The following is a 20,886-nucleotide window of genomic DNA, read 5'->3' as shown; positions in this document are numbered from 1 at the left end:
TTATCTTGCTCTCCTCCCTGAGCGGTTCCAGACTTTTATTTAAGAGTCTGACCTGGGAAAGAAAAACTGGAATCAACCGGTTAACACACACATACCCTTCCCAAACTCTCCTGCCCTGTCAAGTCCAGAGGGGTGTTGGGGACTCCGGCCTATGGGAAGACCTGGATGAGGCAGGCCTGGGAGGGAGGGAGAGAGGGAGGGCTGAACCTGGAAGACAAGGCCGGAGAGCGAGCGGCACGTTCGCCGCCCGCACTACTGCCCTCCGGTGGGTCCCGGAGACGCCGGGAACCCGCGGCCGCGCACACGGATTGGGTTTCTGCGGGGCTCGCTCCCGGGCCTGGCTCGGAGCCGCCGCCGCCCCCTCCCTGCGCGCAGGCTGCGCTCCAGTCGCGGCCACGGGGTAGCGCTCGGCCCCCCTCTCCGCGTCTCCGCCTCCGCCGCGCTCGTCCCCGGCTCCCGCTGCCCCCGCAGCTCCGGCTCGGCGCAGGCAGACTCTCAGGCTCGGCAGCAGAGCGGCTCTTAGGACGCTGAGCCCCGGCAGCCCAGGGCTCCGGGCTCCGCGAGCCAGCGGCTCCCGAGGTTGGCGAGCGGCAGGCGCGACCGAGGCGCTCGAGCGGCCGCGGAGACTCGGGTCCCCGCGCTGGGCGAAAACGCCGGGCGGCCGAGGCGGCGCCGAAATCCCGGAACCTGGGGCTGCCGGCCGAGCTCTTCCCGTGCGGCTCGAGCGGAGCTCCAGCCGGGGCGCGGCGGAGAGAAGGACCCGCTGGTCTCCTCCACCGGATCGCCCGCAAGAGGCTCCGCGCCCCGGGCGCTGGCTAGAACCCTGGCCGCCCAGCCGGGCACCCGAGCCCGGGCATCCATCGCCACTCGCAGCTGGCGCAGACATGGGCGCACGGGGCTGCGCGTCGGGCCGCGGGACCCGCAAAGTTTGCTAGCCAGCGGGACGCAGAGCTGAGGGCGAGCCCACCACCGAAGCCCCCGGGGAGGTAACCCCAAAATCTCCGAATTGGGCGCGAGGACCGCGGAGCTGAAAAGGGTGGCTCGGCCCTGCCAGGTGCCGCCTGCAAAGTTAGAAGAGAAGAAAACTTCGGCTCCAGGGAGACTCGGACGGTTATGCTAACCGCGCCCCCACCCCCGAACCCTGCGCCCCCTCTGAAAGACACCCGGCACCCGCGCCTGCCGCTGCAGTCCGCTTGCCTCCAGTCCCAGGGGCCGGGCGTCTAGAACCACAGTGACTACGTCGGCCCGGGAGAACCCAACCAGGGGGCGGGGAGGGGCGGGAGGCGGGCAACGTGGCCATCGGGAGGAAGTTTCCTGAAGTTGTCCTCATTCGGGAGCTCGGCCAGCAACCAAGCCCGATCGCAGGGGTCGCTCTGCCTGCGAGGAGTAGTCGGAGTCGGGGTGCTAAGGGATATTGACGCCCTGAGTTTGAAAGGAGATTTGGCCCCTTTCTGCTCTCCCCTCTCCTTGCGGAGCAGCAAGCACAGGAGGAGGAAGAAGGATTGGGGGTCGCCGGCGCGGCCCCTCTGGCATAGCGTTCTGGACTCCGCCACACAGTCTCCCGGGACGAAGGCGCGGGGTACCGGGACCCCACAGGATTATAAAGCAAGTCGCAAGGAGGGTGCACCTTAGAGGACCCCTCCACCAGGATGGCCAGCATGTGGAGGCTGCCGATCTGGACTCTACTGGCCCTGCATCGGATCCACTCGGCCGGAGCCCAAGGTACAGTATGGGCGACTCTCTCCACGTGGGGCTGGGAAAGGGGTGCCCCCTAAGACACCACGCTTAGCCCAGGCTGAACCATCTCCTAGGAGTCTCAAAGCTCTCCCCTTCTTCGACTTTGGGGGCTTTCTTTGGGGTGGGGCAGCGTCCCCGATTCTGGCCTTTCTGGATGGGGATAGTGAGATCTCCGGGGGAGGTGGAGAAGCGCCTAAGCACCTAAGGTGCAGTAGGTGGGCCTTCGTGGGTGCCCTCTGGCCGGGAAAGGAGGGGCGCGTCATTCTATGTCTTGGCTCCACTGAACTCCCAAGGCTCCGGGTCCTGCTTGGAGTCCTAAGTGAAGGGCAAGGCCGTGCCAGGCAGGCACTGGGTGCCCCGGGGTGAGAAGATGGGGCAGGCAGAAGCAAGGAAGAAGCCGTAATGGGTTCAGGGTGCCCGCTTGGTTTCCCCTCAGGAGCAGTCACTCTGCTTGGCCACGTACGGGAGCCCGCTCCTGGCTGCCTGGCTGGTCGCTGGAGCGGGTTGGCGGCATGGGCCTGGAGCCGAGCGGCAGGGACAGCGGCAGACCTAACCCACCCTCCAGACACACCCAGCGGGCAGTCCCAGGCTCCGGCTTCTAGGCTTGCTGGATGTCTGTCCACTGCTGCTTTGATCTGTAGCAGCCAGCCTGGCGGTGAAGGGCTAGTGGGTGTGGAGTGGGTGTGTTGGAAAGGAGGTGTGATGGGGTTGTCTCTCCCTGCCTCCTGCCTCGGACGCTCAGCCGTCTCCTGTGTCCCCTGGAGGGTCCTGGCAGGTTAGGGCAGCTGCACCGGAGCTTTCTTCTTGCGTTTGAGGTTCGAGGATCCAGGTGGTGGTGGCAGCAGTGGCTGAGCGGCGCCTGCTGGGGGCAGAGAGAGGAGTCTGGACTGAATCCCCAGACTGGCCGGTTTGGCCTTAGATTTCTTTGGGTTTTCTGGGCTCAGAGGGAAGCCAGGCCTACCCAAGAACTAGCTTGGGAGGGACTGGGATGGAGGCGCTGCAATCCCCCTACAGAGCCCTTCTCCACCTCTGAGGTCCTAGAGCCTCGCAAAGCAGGGACCCCATGGTGTCCCAAGTCAGGCAATTCTCAAAGCCAAGATCGGAGATAAAAATTACCGTTTGTCACTCACAGGGTTGAGGGGAAGACTTTAAAGACTTTACACGGTAATTTAGGTAAAAGCACTTGGAAATTTTCTAACGAGCTCCATAAATGTAAAGGCAATAAAAGTTATTATTTTTATAGTCACCGTAAAACCTTCCAGTAGGCAGGGACCTCGGAGGTCATCGCATTCTAGTAGCCATTTAACAGATGGGGAAACTGAGGCCCTTTGCAATGAACTGACTTGCCTGAGCCCACACTGATACATAGGGCAGGAATCCTGAGCCCCTCTCTCTGCTACCAGGACCCTCTGTAGCTGGGACCTCCTGTTTAGGATGGGATTTTGTGGAGACCAGGACAATGGCCCTGACAGAGTAGGAATGGGCTGTCCTCCACTCTGGGTGCCTGGCGAGTTTGTTTTGAGATGGTGGTAGGGAGGTTTCAAAGGGGTAGCAACTTGTGTGGAACCTTTTTGCCCCGCTTCGGTACAGACTCCCAACAGCTGTGTAACTGGACTTGGGAGGGGCAGGTGACTCTCAAATTGGTCGCCCATCTAGGACCAAGCACTTATGGAGTCTCCAGGGCACCTTCTTTTGGTGTCTTCATGCCCCACCCACTTCCACACCTGCCTATCCTCCTGAGGCCAAGATGCCAGTGTCTACTGAAGTTCTGGCCTCCCATCCCTGTGTGTCTCCCAGATGAGCCCCATCCTCTTGACAGGATTGGAGAAGCCCTTTCCTGGCTGTTTCTGTCTTACTGGGGGGCTGCCCGGGGCCCCTTCTGCTCTGATTATGTTCTCTGGCTCTGAGGATGTTTGTTTGTCAGCACTGGCCCCCCTTCCATTTGTCTCCCTGCAGAGGATTATGGGAAGACAATCTCTGGACTCCACCTTGAAGGTGATGCTGGGTTTGCTGTCTGAGGGGTGAGGTTAGGGCACAGGGTCATTTTTTTTTTTTTTAAATCTGCTTTGGAGTTAGAGTTTTTCTGGCTCTGAGGCCCTGCCATTAGTCCTTTGAGTATAGTTAAAACTGCCAGCACTACCATTCTGCAGACCTGGCACACAGGAGACACCCAGCAGCTGCTGCTCCTTTGAGACAAGTGCCCAGTGGTCACTACATTGGGATGCTATGGAGATTTTTTTTCCCCTAGTTCTTTTTCCAGGTGCAGGACTAAAGCTATATTACCTGGATGTACTGAACACTATCATTTGGCCATTTGTCCCCAAATGGATCTTACATGATTTCTGCTCATTTCCCAGACAAAATGCAGTGATAGCACAGAAAATATTCTCTCCCAAACTAGGAAGAAAGGTTTCTCATGATCTGGTAAAGGCAGCTACAGAGATGTTTCTGCAAGACTCTTAGCCTTGTCTCCTCATCTGTACCTTGGGAACAGTATCTCCATCTTTGCAGACTTGGCATGGCTAGAAGCCCCAGGGAAAGGCCCCAGCAAGTCCTTCATACACAGGAGCTACAAACTTCCTTCTGTGACTACCTTAGTGTTTCCTGGAGTGATCCTCCATGCTCTGAGCTCCCAGGAGCTAGTCACATACAGATTTCCACCAATCCTTAGGAGCTGGGGTTGGAAGGCCCTGGCAAGCCTGACAGTCTGAGTGCTTTGGAGACTTTTCATATGCTTGTGAACTTGACCATTGCTACAAGGCATCCTGGCCTGCACAAACAGCAGGGAAGAGGGCCGAACCAGCCATTCTTTTTCAAGAGGTTCTTTTTCAAGAGAATTGCACCTGGGGCGGGGGAACAAGGAGACACTGCAGGCTGAATGAACCAGACGGTGGGGGAACCCGGGTGGAGGCCTGGAAATGCCAATCCGGAAGCTCCTGGAGCCCCAAAGGGAGAAAGTTTAGTGCTGGGAGCTAATCACGATAAAAGCCAAACAGCACACGGGGGAATGGGATGAAAGTTTAATTACACGGTGTGGCTAAGCTGTAATTATTAATTACTGACAGCAAAAAATAACTTATTGATCAGGGCCTCTTGCTAATTACCAGGAGGGTTTGTGTCATGCTTGCCCGGGGCTCAGCTGTCCAAAGCTCCACAGGGGCATGAGCGTAGGGTGGGGAATGGCCCTGATTCTCCCTGTCCCCTTCTCTTCTCCCCCTGTCTCTCTCCCCCTGGGTACCTCTTGATGTCAGCTGGGGGGTCTGGAACATTGTTGGTATGGTGAGATGAGTGATGGAGTTTGGGCCTTGCTACCGCTGGCTAAAGAGGTTCCCCCTTTGTGGGGTGGGGTCCACTTGGAACCCAAAGCCAGAGACCAAATCAGGCAGGCAGCTTGCACCTGCTGTGGGAATACTTTCCTGCACTTATTTGGCAAATACTTATCGACCGCCTCTCCCCTACGTCCTCTACTGGAAGGCTGGAGTAGGGGCCAGGAACCTCATTCCATCATGGAAAGGGGGCTGGGAAGGAGGCCAAATCCTTTACAGCAGACCTGTGTTTAAGTGGGACCTTCAGTTTAAGATGGTGTGTTAAACTGCATATTGTAGTGCATTTGACCTTGTTTCCTAGGACACGGTCAAGCTGTAAGCTAAAGGAGAGGGAGAACGGGCTTCTTTCCTGTCTTAGGGGTTCAAAGAACACCTGGGGTGTTATCTGAAGCTGCCCTGCAAATCTAGGACCAGTGCTCATGTGGCCAACTTCCATACCCTCAGCGATGGAGGGCTCACTACCTTATACCAGCTGGCTGTTAGACATCACCTCATGTTGATGAAGGGACTGGCCTGTGCATTGTTGGTTATTCTAGAATTTAATAGGTTCCCTGCTTGTCAGGAAGCCCATTTCCTGACTCCAGGCCCCTTGGGGAGTGGGGAGCTGGAGACACTGGGTCTCTGAGCTGCTGTGGGTTATCCACTTTGCCTATCCCATCCCCAGCACATTGCTGCAAAGGCCCCTAGAGCTCCCTAAGTGGTAAGAATTAGTCATTGTAATTTGGAGCCTTGGGATGCCAATAGCAACAAATGGGCTAGCAGTGGAGCCGTCTACTGCCTATAACGGAAAGGAAAACAAGCCAGTTGCGCCATCCCTGGTTACATACCACTTACTAGCTCCTGCTGTCCATATGCTGGGGAGAGGCAGAGCCAGGGAGCCTTGCTGGATGAAAGAGCATCAGGACTTCCCAAGACCCCACCCCAGAAGGGAGTGGGAAAACTGGCAGTTCTCTGGGCACACTCAGGGAAAGGAGTGTGAACCAGGCTGTGACTGAGCCAGGAGCCTGGCACAGCCCTCCTGATGTCGGGGAGTTCCCCAGCTTGGGTCTGCCCCTTTCGGCTCCCACCTCCATCACAATGTGGTACTGAATTGAGCCTGCTTCATCTCTGATGTGAGGGAATGAAGAGCAGCATCTAGCTCCTTGTGGTGGTTTTGGGATAACTTTGTAGATGCTCTTGATAAACCACAGAGGCTTTGAATGTTCTGCTCACATGGCTACATGAGTGGCTGAGTCCCGCCTCGGCTGCCTCACCGTGTCATCTCCACACATTCACTCTGTGTCTGTGTAGACGCACCTCTAAGTCCCTCTAGTATTTGTGTAGTTACGTACTGACTTGTGGTTTCCTCGGGACCCTACCTGATGTCCCTTTCCCATCTCTGAACACCTACCTGTACTGTGGCATCTCAGAGCAGGCGCCACTGTCTCTACCCTTCCTTCTGCAGCACATGTCTCCCAGTGCATTGACATGAAACATGGTCTTTCGTGTATCAATTTCTCTCTTGTATTTGCTACTGAATTCCCAGCCTCAACGGCAGTGCCTAGTACACAGGGGCTCAACAAATACATATGAATGAATGAATGAATGAATGAATGAATGAATGAATGACTCTTCCTCTTGCCACCTGGCCCTGCCTCCATCTCCAGCTTCCAGTCTTGCACAGATGAGTGACTTCTAAAGTGTCTGTGGTCTCCTTTGTTCTATGGAGACCTCCTTATGCCAAGTAGCAGAATACCCCAGATTAAGAGCCTGACCCCAACAGTTGTAGCCTCTGATGGTGGCACCACCATGCTGCCATTGAGGGAGAGTCCTGCTCAGAAGTTCTGGTACCCACCTCACCCCAGCCATTCTTGGCTCTGGCTTTGCCAAAGAAGCTGCCTCTGACAGCCTGGCCTTGGGGTCCCTACTGAGCCCCTGCCAGATGCCCTTTACCCTGATGGGGTACAGGAGTAGAGAGGAGGGGTGAAAAGCTTGTGGTGATGCCTTCTTGTACATAGATGCACTGTATGTGATACACAGGATCCTGTAGAGGAGAGGAGGCAGGACACATCATGTCAGCCTCTAAAGACATCAGTCCCTCTTTGGACGGTCATTGATTGGCCAGCACTGTCCATGGCCCCACCCAACATCAAAGGAGGAAAGTAGAGAAGCTCGGCAAAGCTAACTGCCCAGGTGCTCTAGCTGAGGCGTCAAACTGTCAGCATGACCATGGAATTCTGTGATCCAAATGTGTGTCATCTTGGCATTGCCCCAGGCTGCCCCTTGGCATCTTCTACCATCTTCTCAGTGAGATTCAACCGCTGGCCTGGGAGATGCTCAGCTGTGCTGTGGGGAGACAGGACTGACCTAAGGAGGGCAGCAGAGCTTAAAACGGCTCCTCCTCTTCCTCCTCTCCCTTACCCCCTCCTCCCCTCCCCTCCTGCTCTCCTCCTCCCTCTTCCCTCTCTTTTCCTCTTCCTCCTGGCTCTGCCTCCACCCCTGTTATATTCTCACAAGCCTTAAACTTGGCAGAATTCGGGATGCCTTCTCTCCGCCCTCCTGCCATCCCCTGCCCATGGGCATCCCAGAGCTGTGGGAGAGGCCTTCCTCTGGTCTCTTGAAGCTCTGGTGACTGGCTGGCCAGTGACCAAGCCCCACAGGAATCTCCCAAATGGAACAGGGTTTGGGATGGGGGATGAATGAAGTAAGAAAGGCAATTAAAGTTTGATGCCAACGAGGAAGCGATTAGTGGCCCAAAGGGGCCATGAAATTTTGATGCCGTGATCATCCAGGGAGAAGGAAATATTACTGGCATGCAGCTCACACAGGGAACTGAGCTGCTGTGGTGGGTGTGGGGACTCTTGAGGGGCTGTTGGAGCCAAGACCCTGGGAATCCCTCTGGGCAGCACTAGAGAGGCAGACCAGAGAGGCCGTCAATATGGATTTAGAAACCAGGTGACGGGAGGGATATGACCCACTGCCCGAGTACTTGGATTGCCACTGCATAACATGAGCTCATGTTATGACTTAAGCCAGATTCCCCATGTCTTTTTAAACTGTAGCCACCAATGCAGCATGAAACAGCATGCCCCACCTAGGGCAGCACAGACTGCCAGGCAGCCTCAATCATGGGTGGACCCCTACTTATCATTTACTGCCTAGGTGACCTTGGATGACTCACAGAGACTGTGTGTGCCTCAATTTCTTTATTCATAAAGTGGGAATAACAGTTCTATCCACTTCATTGGCTGTGACAGGGGTTAATGAGATAAGCTAGGCTCCTAGGACACTAGTCAGTGTACTATCAGCTCTAAATACATGTTGTTATGACATTACCACTTCTTCATCTTGGTAGGAAAGAAGCAACATAAACTTAGGGTCTGGGTGTGCTGGCCCCAAAGGCTTCTGTTTCTTCTGTCCTTCACAAGCTTCCAGCGGCATCTGAACTTCCGCGTCGGGCATTTATTAGACTAAGACGCTCACTGTCTCCAGCTGAAAATGCAAACATGCCCCCAGAAAGCCTACACAGTCAGCTTCTCTCAGCTGTGCAAACTTCAGAACGGGTGTTTTTACTAGATCCTTTCATAAAATGTCAAGTGGATATGGGTAGCTCTTCAGTCCAACCCGTGAAGGAGGGTGACAGGAAAAAAAAAAGTTAATATTGTTAGCATCCAATTCAGAAGCATTCAGTAACCTGACCTGGGAGAAGGAGATGAAGGCACAGACCAGACAGACAGACACACACACACACACACACACACACACACACCAGGGGGGGGGGTGGTAGGGGAGAAAGAGAGATGGAGGAGAATGAGAGAATATGAATGTAGGTCAGCTGCTTCCCAGGGCACTGCCTTTGATCTGGGCAAGATGGCACCCTTAGGCACTATGTGCCACACTGCTTCAGACCTACAGGTCCAGGGGATTTGAAAAATAGTCTCCTGTGAGGCTTTTCCTCAGCTTTCCAGGTACAGGGGCTGGGCAAGGGGTGCACCCTAACATGGCCTCGCCCTCTCCCTCAAGAAAGCCCACGCTTCCCTCAGTTCTCCGTGTGTTCACCCACAGGGTCTTAGCCATAGGTTCTGAGTGCATAGACCCCAGGTGTCACCCTGTAGCACCTCCCTTTCCTGTACCTGTATACATGCTGCAATCCAAGTTCAGGCTGCCCTCCCTGCCAAGTGGCCTGTGAGCCCCCATCTCTTACACCCTCACTTACAGACTCTCAATCTCCTTCACTATCCCAGATCCCATTTGTCCCCAGAATCTCATATGAAGCCACCACTGAAGCCAGCTGTAGCACAGGCCTCAAAATTCCTACTCTCAGGACACCCACAGACTATGTGTTCCATCCCCTTAAGGTACCCTCAAGCTGGGTTCCCATCATTTCTGGATGCCTGCAGACTGGGTGCCCTGAGAGAATAGGGGATGCCTACTGGTTGGATGCCTGTCCTCTCAGGACACCCAAGCATTGGTACCCCACCATCTCTGGATGGTGCCCTGTCCCATTGGGACCCACAAATGGGATATCCCACCCCCTCACGATGTCTGCAGACTGGATACCCCATCCCTTCAGGATGTCCATGGGCTGTGTGCCTCATTCCTTTAGGATGCTCGTGAGCAGGATGCCCCATCCTCTTCGGCCTTGTTGATGATGACTGATCTTGTAATGTGTGTGTGAGACTGATTTCTTTAATTACAAACTCCTTGAGTCTAGATAATAATGCTTCATCAACAAGGATGGAGGTATTAGACATCAATTACTTTCCCCAATTAATAAACTTAACCCCTCAAAGAGCAATCCGTGAGAGTTCACAAAGCCAGAGAGAAGAGAATGTTGATGACACCAGAGGCCACTGGGTCCTTCCTGGTCAGGCTTTTTGACCCCTGTGGCTAACGAGTCCACATTGGGAAGGCATGGGAGCATTAGTAGCAGTTCCTAAGTCTCCCAAGGTGACTGTCATGGTAGAAGAAGCTGGACACTGCCAGGGTGGATCTGGCTGAATGACCCAAATTGACTGCCCATCCATGTAACCTTTTCCCTTCAACTATTTAATTTTCCAAATAAATAGAAATTTGCATTCCACCTCATAGCATACCTGAATTCCATTTGCACACACACACACAGAATATTTCAAAGCCAGATGATACGGGCATCGTGTATCTTCCCCTGTGGCTTCCTTGGACCTCTGGAGCTACATGGAAAAAAAAAAAAAAAACCAAATGGGATGATTTCTTGGGTCATGTCTTCCAGAAAATTCTAAGGTATCTGACATATATATTCCAACTGTTCTCATTTAAAATTTTCTGTAAACTTCTAAAGTTTTTGAGTCACCATGTAAAGTAATTGAGGGCCATGGTAGTCACTTGTGGGGACTGGTCTATGATGATGGCCTTGAGGGTGATGAGTGTGAGGATTGCATCGGGCTGGCATCCCTGTTAGGTGCCCACTAGGCTGATGGGTGTTTCTGGGTTCCTCAGCTTTGGCAGGTCAGCTCCAGGCCACCTGGAGACTTGTCTCCTGGCCCCTCCTTCCTCGTTGATTAAGACTGGACAAACCAATCAGCAGCCTTGTTACAGAAGCATTGGAGCCAAGTGAGGAGGACTGGCAAACTCTTCCTTAGGGACAGAGACCACTAGACGGTTTTTTATGTTATTTGTTTTTCTCATTGCTATATCAAAATACACAATGAATGAAACTTAAGGGTTTGTTTTGGCTCACAGTTTGAGGGTATTGCCTGTTGCTCTAGAGACCTCATGGCCAGTGGCAAGAGCTCGGAGCAACTGGTCACATTGCATCTGCAGTCAGGAAGCAGAGAGAAACAGATGCTGGTGCTCAGCTCCTTTTCTTTTTGTTTAGTCCAAGACTCCATTCCATGGAGTTTAGTCCAAGGCCATCATCTCTGTGGTCTCCCCTCTCTCTGGGCAGCACATTTAGAGTGGGTTGTAGTGGGTAGCCATCCCAGCATTGGCCTGGAAGTCCCAACCCCCATTGAGGCTTTGGTAATGGTCACGCCCACAAGGTGGGGCGGAGGAGGAAGTGGAAGACCCAGGATCGAGAGGAGAGTCTCTCTTGCTTGGTGCTGGGACGCTGGATGCAGGAGGTAGACCGAGCAGAGTTCTCCAGAGAACACCGCCGGACTGTGTGATACCTTGCCAGACCCTACAACCTATCCCTTCATTTGTAAGTTACCCCACAAAATAAACCTCCCTTTTAACTACGTGGAGTGGCCTTAATAATTTCACCAATAGTGGGTCTTCCCTCTCCACTTTCTGGAAACATCCTTGTGGGAAGCCCAGAGGGGTAATTCCTAGGTAAATCCAAACCCAGTCAAGTTGGTGCTGAAAATGAGCCTCGACAGGTGTGTGGGTGTCTTCACGAAGGGCTGAGTGACTGGGGTGCTGACCTGGGAGCAGATGACCTGTGTACATTGTCTCTTCTAAGTCAAGTGACCAACTGTCTCTGAACTTCGGTGCTAGCAACATTAATTTTTTCTGGCCAACTTCCTTATTGTTCTGGGTGAAGGACAAATGGCATGTCTGTGAACATTACTCACATGAATTTGAGGTTTTATGAAAAGATCCAGTAAAAACATTCACCCAAGACCTCCATAGCTGATAACAGTCTAATATGTAGCTTCTCCGTGGCATGTTTGAATTTATCTTCTAAAAAGACCATCTTCCAGCAGAGCACAGTCTTCACTGTGGTGTCTTTTCTGTGGCAGCTCTGGGCACCGAGCTCTGCCTGGACAGCCAGCACCAGCTGAGTGCTTTAAACATGGTTCTGTCATCTATCTGCTCTCGATGTATGTGTGTGGATGTGTGTGCATGCATGTTTGTATGGGCACACATATATGCATGCATGTTCATATGGGTACATGTGCAAATAGGTGTGTAATACATGTAGAAGCCAGACATCAACCTTAGGTGATGTTGCTCAGGAGCTGTCCATCTTGATTTTTGAGATGGGGCTGTCACGGGCCTGGGTGGGGCTCACCCATTCAGCTAGGCTGGCTGACCAGTGAGCCCAGAAGATCCACCTGTCTCTGCTTCCCTGGCATTGGGATTACACATGTGTGCCACTGTGCCCAGCTTTTTCATGTGGGTTCCTACAGATCAAACTCAGGTCCTCATACTTGGGAGGCATGTGCATTACTGACTGAGCCATCTTCTCCCAGCCCAGTCTTCTCCTGACTTCTCTAGACATTCTGTGTTTTGGGAACCAGAGCCCCAAAATGTCAGTCCAGCCTCCCGCCTGGCAGCCAGCCTGGCCAACACCATTGTTTGTCCCTTGCTGCCCTGGCACAAGGTCTTGGAAGCCAGAGAGGAGCATGTTTATGCCTGCTGTCCATCATCCTGTGGTCTCCTCTCTCTAGGCAGCACTCTGTGCAGCTAGCTCAGCATTATGACCCAGGACTTCTCTGTTCAGAATCTTTGCTCCCTGCCTGGGTGTGGTTCCTACATCTGGGGGGTTGGCAGATGGGCAGTCTCAGGCCAGGCTGCCAGGGAAGGCTGGGGGAGTTCCTCATTAGCTCTGCTCCAAGCTCATTATCAGTCTACACATCACTGGGTGAGAAATGGCTGTCGTCAGGACAGTAATAAATACACGCCTGTCAGGGTTGATGTGATTGGAGTAATGAAGAGAGAGCAGCCATCGAGAGAAGGATGCTGCGGGCTGGGGCTTCAGGTTGGCCGGAGAACTCTGTCCACTGCCCATCCCCCATGACCTAAGAAGCAGAGGACTGGTGCAGGGGGAGGGAGAGGGGGGGAGTCATTGGCATTGAATGTCTTCCTCCTAAAACTGTGCTCAAAGGAGAACCTAGAAAGTTTTGGAAGCTATCAGGTAAAGGGACATGGCACAACCCCAGGAAAAGAGGAACAGGGAACAGAGGCCCCTCTCCTCAACCTTGGCCTGAGCAGAGGCAGACAGGACCAGCCAATTGGAGAGTGGTGCTTTTGATGGCTCAGCCTCCCTCTCTAGCCCTGGTTCTAGAACAGCCCGCAGGAAGGCGTGGGGGGAACACAAGGCCTATTGTCCACACCGCCCGGTCTGCCACCTCGCCTGCAATGTTAGAATGCATTGTGTCTCCAGGAACTTGGAATGCCCAGCACTGAGTGTGGGGAACAGGCTTCCAGTTCAGCGTCTCCCCTCTCTTCTAGGGAAGAACCTGGGGGCACTTGGCTGAGTCCAGACAGGACCAGGCTGGGCCTCCTAGACTGATGGATAGGCAGAGCAGAGGGAGCTCAGACTTGATATGCCAGGCCCTGGAGCACCTGGAGCCTGGAGCAGGCAGGATTGGGGGGGGGGGGGGGGCAGGCAGGGGACGGGTTGGTAAAGCTGTATCATTCTCTCGGCAGCCTCGGGAAACACCTGTCAGTATGGAGTGAGGGTGGCCAGAAGTGGGGGGATCCCTTGGAGGGTTTATTCAGATGCAGACCCCCAGATCCCACCCCCAGAGCTTCAAAGCCAGCAGGTCTGAGGTGGGGCCTAGAACTCTGCATTTCTAACAAGTTCCCAGATGACACTGGTGCTGGTCCAGGGACCACACTCTGAGAAAGCCTAGTGTTGAATTTCAACCAGAGCAGGTTTGATGTCCTGGCTGTGTCTGCTTCTGCTGCACAGCTGGGCTTACCAACACCTGGACTCAAAGGCCTGTGGCCTTGCTCTGTGGTAGAGGTGCAACTCAGTCTCCTCGTGCCTCAGACAGCTCTTGCTCTCAGTGTCTGTGTTAGTTGGCTTTCCGCTGCTATGACAAAATGCCAGAGCTAATTGACTTAACCAAGGACAAACCTTTACTTAGGTTCCCGGTTTTGGAGGTCTAGTGAATAGGCTCTTGGCCATGGTGCTTTGGCTCTGTGGTGGAGCAGTACGAGGCAGAGGAGGAGGCCAGTGACCCAATATCCCCAAGGACACACCCCACTGACTTCACTTCCTTCCATTAGGCTCCCCTCACACACACACACACACACACACACACACACACACACACACACACACACACAATAATCATGTCCTTAGCATGGGGCATACCAGTGGCATTTGGGATGACATTGGAGGCACTCAGTGCAGGTAGGAACCATGTGATTCCAGGTTGCATAGGGGTAGCCTGATAGTGCTGCCTAGAAGTGTCATCAGGAGCAGGGATGGGAAAATGGGTTGTGGAGGACTGGAGCACCCCATTTCCCTGGAACATTTTTGGACTTCATTTCCATCCTTTTCTGTTTCCAAGTGGGCACTGTGGGCTGAGGATGTGCACCTTGTGACCTTTTGCTGCTGAGATGACATTGTTCCCGATCTAGGGGCCTCTCTTGTTGCTAGCCTACCTCCAGGCACCCTGGCTCCATTTTGTAGAAACCACACAAGCTTTAAAGTGGACATGGCAAACGAAAGCCAGGCAAATCTCCCTACTATGTATGTATGATAAGCAAATGCATATAGGGAGTTGCAGCTTCCTCCCCACCCTCCTCCTTTGGTTCCAGGTCCCTAGAGACTCCCCAAAGAGCAATGAGTGTGCTCAACATGTAGCCAAATCACTAAGACCAGGTTACAAAAGGCCTGCTCAGTTTCTAGAAGAGAGGGTGAGCAGAGAGAGGGGGAGAAATCTGGGTTTCCTGCCCTCTTTGCTGTATCTGGGTTTCCAGTTGGGAAGCCAACCAGCCAGGCAGGACTAAAGTTTCTCTGGTCCTCCTCCTTGGCCCACCCCCTATGCAGGATGGACACATTGGCGGAAGTGGGAGACGAGAAGGTCAGAGGGCCTTGTCCTAACAACCTTTTTCAGCTTTAGGAGCCCTGTGCTCCTAGCTCCTCCCAGACAGCCTAGACTCCTCCCTTCTGCTACCCCAAAAGCTTATCCCCAGATTCCTGAAACTCTAGAGCAGAGCTCAGGGGAACCTGTAGTTCTCCCAGATAATTCACTTTTGTGGTCTCCCAGAACCAAGATATAATAGCAAGAGGCCCCAAAGACTTTGCCACCCTCCCAGGCATTCTTCCAAATGCCTTGTGTGACTTCTATCCTTAGACTCTCTCCACATGAGGAGATGTGTTAGCCCCATTACATGAACCGAGAAATGGAGGCAGAGAGATCTAGCAACTTGCCCAATGTCACCCAGCCTGTGAGTGAATAGATTCAGAAACCATCCCAAGCATTAGGCTGAGTCTTTAATTCCCCACCAATGGGTGGCTTAGGAGGCCCCTGGCCTTTCCTGCTTCCCACCCACCTTTAGAGAGGCCCCATTCCCACAGCCAGATGGTAACGTGGACTAGCTCTGACACTCAAGAATGTGATTTACCCTAACTAAATCAGCAAGCCTCCTGTCCCCTGTCTGTTAACTGTGGGTTTTAAAGCACATGAGTGAAGGCCCTCTTATGCAGAGGCTTTGGGGGAGGAGCATCGGGTTTTTGCCTGGCCTGTTTGGGTGTAGCTGGGATGCCACTACCAGGACTCATTCACCCAACCTACACAGCCTGTGTCTGTGACCTAGTGCTGACCCCTCTTGCCCTTTAGATCTGGGGATCTTCACATGTGTTTCCCAACACAGATCACCATAGAAGTCTGTTCATGTGGAAAGAGGGGGACCAAAACATGCTATGGGCAGGCACCACTATTGCCAACATGGTCATCATCCCTGGCCCTTCTTTGATTCAGGACACATCAACTGGAAGACATGCCATGCTGTTACATGCCCCTGAGAAAGAAAAGGAGGGTGAGGGGTTGCCGTGTAATCTATAAGTGCATTCTGACTCTAAAGATGTAAAATGGTAAAGAAAGAAGAGAGGTTCATCCAGAGGGTGAGGTGTGCTGATGGCTGGCCTATCAACACTGCTTGCGCTTCCTAGCTTCCCTCTGAGCCCCTCATATCCTCATGGTAACCCATGACTTGGCCTTTCCCACCCCGATGAACAGAGCAGGCCAGTCAGGTTGGCGCAGAAGACTCACTTCCCACCCATGCAGCAGCATTGCTGGGCTCTCCCTGGAGCCCGTGCCCCAGCCAGAGCTGGGCAAACATGGAGACAGAGCTACCTGATGAACCGAGCCAGGGAGACGACTCATTTGGAACAGTGCTTGTCATGTAAGCACACAGTCCTGAGTTCCAGCCCCTGAACCCACACAAAAAGGCTGGCCATGGTGGTGTGCTCTTGTAACCCCAGTGCTGGGGAGGCAGAGACAGATGGATCCTCTGAGGCTTACAAGCCAGCCAGCCTGGACTACTGGGTTAGTTCTAGACCAAGTGAGAGAGAGCCTATCTCAAAAAAACAAGGTGGTTGGCCAACATTTAAGAAGTGATACCAGAGGTTGTCCTCTGACTTTCACACTATTGCACACACACACACACACACACACACACACACACACACACACACACACGATCCCCAGTGAAATGCACACTACCCCTCCCATCCCCAGTACAGCGATTCTAAACTCTTGGTGTCTAACCATAGACCAGGTGTCCTGGGCAAAACCTTCTACTCTACCCTAGTGTCCCAACACCCCCAGGTCCCTGTTCCACTGCTTTCTAGAACATCCTAGGCTGAGGAAGCCTCTCCCCACCCTGCCCTGCCACAAGCTCACATTCCTTCCTCAGCTGCGCCCAATGCCAGCACCTGTTTCCTTGGAACGAGGCCCCTGAGGAGTGAATGTCTGGCATGGGTTCCCGATAGGGATGAGGGACCATCCCCTCCCCCACAGCTGGGACTGCCAGGCCAGAACATAGCCACTTGGTATGTCCTTTCCCCTTTGACCAGTCCCAAAAGGGAAATGAAGGGCTTGGCTGAGAGTCCACCAGGACCCCGGGGACAGGCTGGCACAGCTGTGCCCACCCACCTGCCCTTGGGGTTTGTTTCAGGGAGGTTTCCTTGGAGAGGCAAGGCCCTGAGACAGCTGCTCCCCTGCCAGCTCCCCACTCAATCCCCCATCCTTGACCACCTGGTGAATCTGTCATTGCAGACCAACCTAGAGGACAAGGAGCTCCCTGTCCCTCTAGGCTCTCCCTGCCCCTCCCTGCAGAAGCCCCTTCTGGCTTCTCTTGCCTCTCTGACAGTTCCCATGGAGCTCCAGGCCTCCAGGCTCTGGTTCTCTGGGTTCGTGGGCCTGCAGCAGCCTGCTCCACAGACTCACTCTGTCCAGCTCCATGCTACACAGTCACCACTCCATGACAGCCGCTTTAGAAGATGGTCTGTCTGCTAATTTGCTGGCAAGGCAGGCCAGCTTCCTCATCTGCAGCACCCGGCACATAATGAAAATGCAACCTCCTGCTGGAAAATGGTTATGAATTTAAAAAATGGTGTCAGGGAGCGTTAAGCCAAAAGCCCAGAGTTGACCACACAAGTCCCCTGCCCAGAAAGTCCCCTCTGTCAATCTAGTTGGGGGTGGTGGGGAGCATAGAAATTTCCTCTCTCCAGAGGGCTGTTTCATACTCTGAAAGTCCAGTTACCCAGATGCTTTATTCCTGTTATCCCCTTCTTGGAACCTGCTTCCTCTCCCTGGATGGTGAGGCAAGGGGCCCCTCTCATCACGACCCAAGGCTATGTCAGGGGTTGGGCTGAAGAATGGTAAGCAACCTTGGAAAATTCCCATGTTTTCTCCAGTTTCATACAAGATGCCAGGGAATGAGAGCCAGGGGCTGAGACTCCAGTGTCAGCATGTCTGGTCCTGTCCCGGTGGATGATGCTTTCTCTGCTCCTGGCTGCTCACTTCACAAGAGGCCAGATAAAAAAAGCCACAGCTTCTAAGCTGTCAAACACTCCAGCAGGAATCTGCTCTGTTGCTTGCCTACTGTGAGCCATTCAGAGAGCTCACCCCACCTCAGGTGCCTCTACTCTGAAGAGTCAGCTGACTAGAACAGACCCTGGAGACCATGACTCATACATAGTTGGTGTTGGCTCCTGGTTTCAGGAGTTTCTGTCTGTGATCAATGGAACCCCAGTGATCTGGGAACCTGTGATGAGGTAGTGAATCATGGAGGTGGAGGTGGGGGGGGGGGGTGGCAAAGCAAAACCACTCACTCACTTCATGGTCCCATAATTCCCTCCAAAGATATGCTTCAGTGACCCAAAGACTTCCACTCAGAAGTTCAATCAGAAAAAAGCCAAAACACTGTTGGAAGGTTGTAGACACTTGAGGAGTGCCGCACTGGAGACCAAGCCTTTGCCACAAGGGCCCTGGGGGAACACTCAGAAGATATGAAGCCTCATATCAGAGCTGATTCTTTGGAGGGAGTTTAGGAAGATCCCTCAAAGCCAGATAGATTGTCCCTCTCTCCATCAGTGACATGGAGAGCCTGGCATTGAGTGGGCACTCAATAATACCCCTTCCTATAAGCTGTGCCTATGTAACTGGTAACTCTGGCTGGACCTCCCCCAGATGATGCTAGGTCATTGGACTCTGATGGTTTCTATCCTGGAGTGGCTGAGAGTATGAGCAGGCCAGCAGCAGAAATGATCAGCAGACTACCCCAAATGCAGAAGCTGCCCCGCCCCCTCTCCCTCTCTCACTCACTCCCCCAACTCCCCACCCCCGCCATGATCAGCAGCCACTTTGGATCCCCAGGTGGCAGGTGTGCTCAGAGTCTGGGAAGCCCTGGAGCTGGCTGACTGCTGTGGTTATTTTAGGAGCCTAGAGACCTCAAAGTCAAGTGGCCAGCCCCACCTGCCTTCCCGGAATATGTGGAAAAGTTACGTGTCACAGTTAACACTCATCTGTTTGGAAGCCCAGTTTTCTGTCTCATACCCCAGCTGGAGGGCTGATGGAGGGTGAGGCTGGGATGGGGGAGGCTTATCATCTGGGCCTGCAGTTCTAGAGCCCAACCCTCCCAGAGAAAAAAAGCTTCCCAGAGGCCTCAGTTTTGTTAATGGCTGTTTGCAAGGGTAGGTTAGGAGGGGCTTCCTTGGTATAAGAAGGACTTGAGAAAGACTCACTCCTTAAATAAACAAACCCTCAAATTCTCCAGGGACCAGCCAGGAGAGCTCTGCAGGAGCTATCATTTATTTAAGGGCAGTTCCCTACAGTGTGGTGCAGATCCATTAAACAGCCAGCCTGGACCCACAGGCGGAAGAGAGGCTGCAAAGGGAACCGAGGTCTGGGGGCTTCAGGAGAGCTAACCCTGAGGCAGTCAGGGGTCCAGCATCAGATGGTGGGGAACAGCCAGACCTTAGTGCTCCCCACCCCACCTCCACACCTGCAGAGCCGGGAAGGAAGAGGAAGGAGCTAGCTAGAGAGCCACCTTAGTTTCCCAGGTGCCCTCCCTCCCCTCCCTCTTCTCCCTCTTCTCCCTCCTCTTGCTTCAGTTTTAAAGCAGTTGCAATCCACTGAGCTCAGGGTGGCTTAAGAACCCCGAAGCCAGACTATGTCAATGGCCTTCGGCTAGCAGCTTCACCTCCCTGAACTGCAGTTTCCTCACTCCATGAGGTAGCTAAGGATTGAACTATTTCGTAAAAGCTCCTAGCAGAGGTGCTGGCACACAGGCGGCATGACACAAATATGTGTTAAATAAGTAAAACTAAGATGGAAAGCGATATTCAAATAGGGAAGAGCTGGCACTCCATGGAGGAAGCAGGAAGGTGAGACCTTTGAACTGGGTGCAGAAAGATCCATCGTTGTTAGGACCTAGAGATGCAGGCTGGTGTATGAGGCTTAGAGGCCACCAAAGGAACAAAGGTCCTGAAGACAGAGCCATCGGTCCAGAACAGGATGGATGATGTAGCAGGCTGGGTCCTGCAAAGAGGGGGCCAGGGAGTCAAGCTCTCGAATCCCAAGCCCAGGACTTTGGAGATACAGCTCCATAGAGCTGGAACATGGACCAGCCATGCCCCACCCATGCAGGCATGGGGTACCTGAGCATTGCTCTTGGATCTTCCTGGATCTGAAAGTTGGGTCCTTCTGGGGCCCTTGTTGAGTGGGAGGGTTCAAGGGATCCCATCAGGGGTAGGAGGTGGGAGGCAGAGGAAGTCGCTGTGCTTGGGCGACAACACTCTCAGCCTCCCTCCCACTAAAATACCAAACTGCTGAGAGGAGGGCAGCAAGGAGATGGAGGGGAGAGACTGAGGACTTACCACTCCCATCCTAAGCTAAGGAAACTTGTCCCACACATGAAAACAGTTCCAGTTTGTAGAAGGCGCCACCCAGGGAGGAGAGGCGGCTGCATTGCAGGGGATCCGCCTACACAGGCACACAGACACAGTGGGGTGTAGGGGAGGGTCCAGCGTGTTGCTGACTTTCTGACAACCCTGAGATGAAAGGACTTTTCCCCTTTAGTTGACCCCTCTGCTCAACAGGGAGAAAAGTACTTTAGCTTGTAGCTGAGCTGGAATGAGACTTGGAAAAGCCATCTGAAGTTTGGAAATGTGGAACACAGCATTCCCTGGACAGCATAGGATGAAGGGGTGAGGGGAAGCGCCATCAAAGGAGCACACGGGTAGGCCCCCGCATCTGTATCACACCCCTCCTCTTTGTTCTACTGTTGGGACATACAGAGTATGCCGCTGAAGGACATAGACTCCCTTGTCCCATTTCCAGATCTTAATCATTGGTTTTCAGAAGTTTGACAATGATGTGGCTTTCTCTATATTTGTCCAGATTGTGGTTCACTAGCTATACTGAATCTGTATACGTGTATTTATTGTTTGTGTGCATGGATGGGGTGTGCACAAACTTTTGAGAGCCTGTTCTATTCTTCCACCTTTACGTGGGTTTCAGGGATCAACTCGGGTCATCAGCTGTGTGCAGCAACTACTGTGACCCTCTCAGCTATCACACCTGCCCCCTTGAATCTTTATGTCTTTCACCCAATTTGGTAAATAGTCAAACATATCTTCAGATATTTTGAAGCTTTTCAAGACCTTTTGGCTGTT

The 20,886-nt window shown here is 53.3% G+C and overlaps 1 protein-coding gene across 1 annotated transcript in view; it reads left to right on the top strand.

Annotated features, from left to right (window-relative positions):
- Nucleotides 1-366: 366 nt before the first annotated feature.
- Sdk2 (sidekick cell adhesion molecule 2) overlaps nt 367-20,886 on the top strand; it is a 275,505-nt gene continuing 254,985 nt past the window's right edge. Inside the window, exon 1 of the mRNA XM_036196160.1 lies at nt 367-1,722. Coding sequence (XP_036052053.1) covers nt 1,650-1,722 — 73 coding nt within the window. The 5' untranslated portion in view covers nt 367-1,649. The remainder of the gene's footprint in view (nt 1,723-20,886) is intronic.

Source organism: Onychomys torridus, chromosome 8, assembly GCF_903995425.1.
Source record: "Onychomys torridus chromosome 8, mOncTor1.1, whole genome shotgun sequence".
NCBI classification, from domain to species: Eukaryota; Metazoa; Chordata; class Mammalia; order Rodentia; family Cricetidae; genus Onychomys; species Onychomys torridus.
Note: the sequence above shows the minus strand (reverse complement) of the source record. Positions and strands in the feature narration are given on the sequence as shown.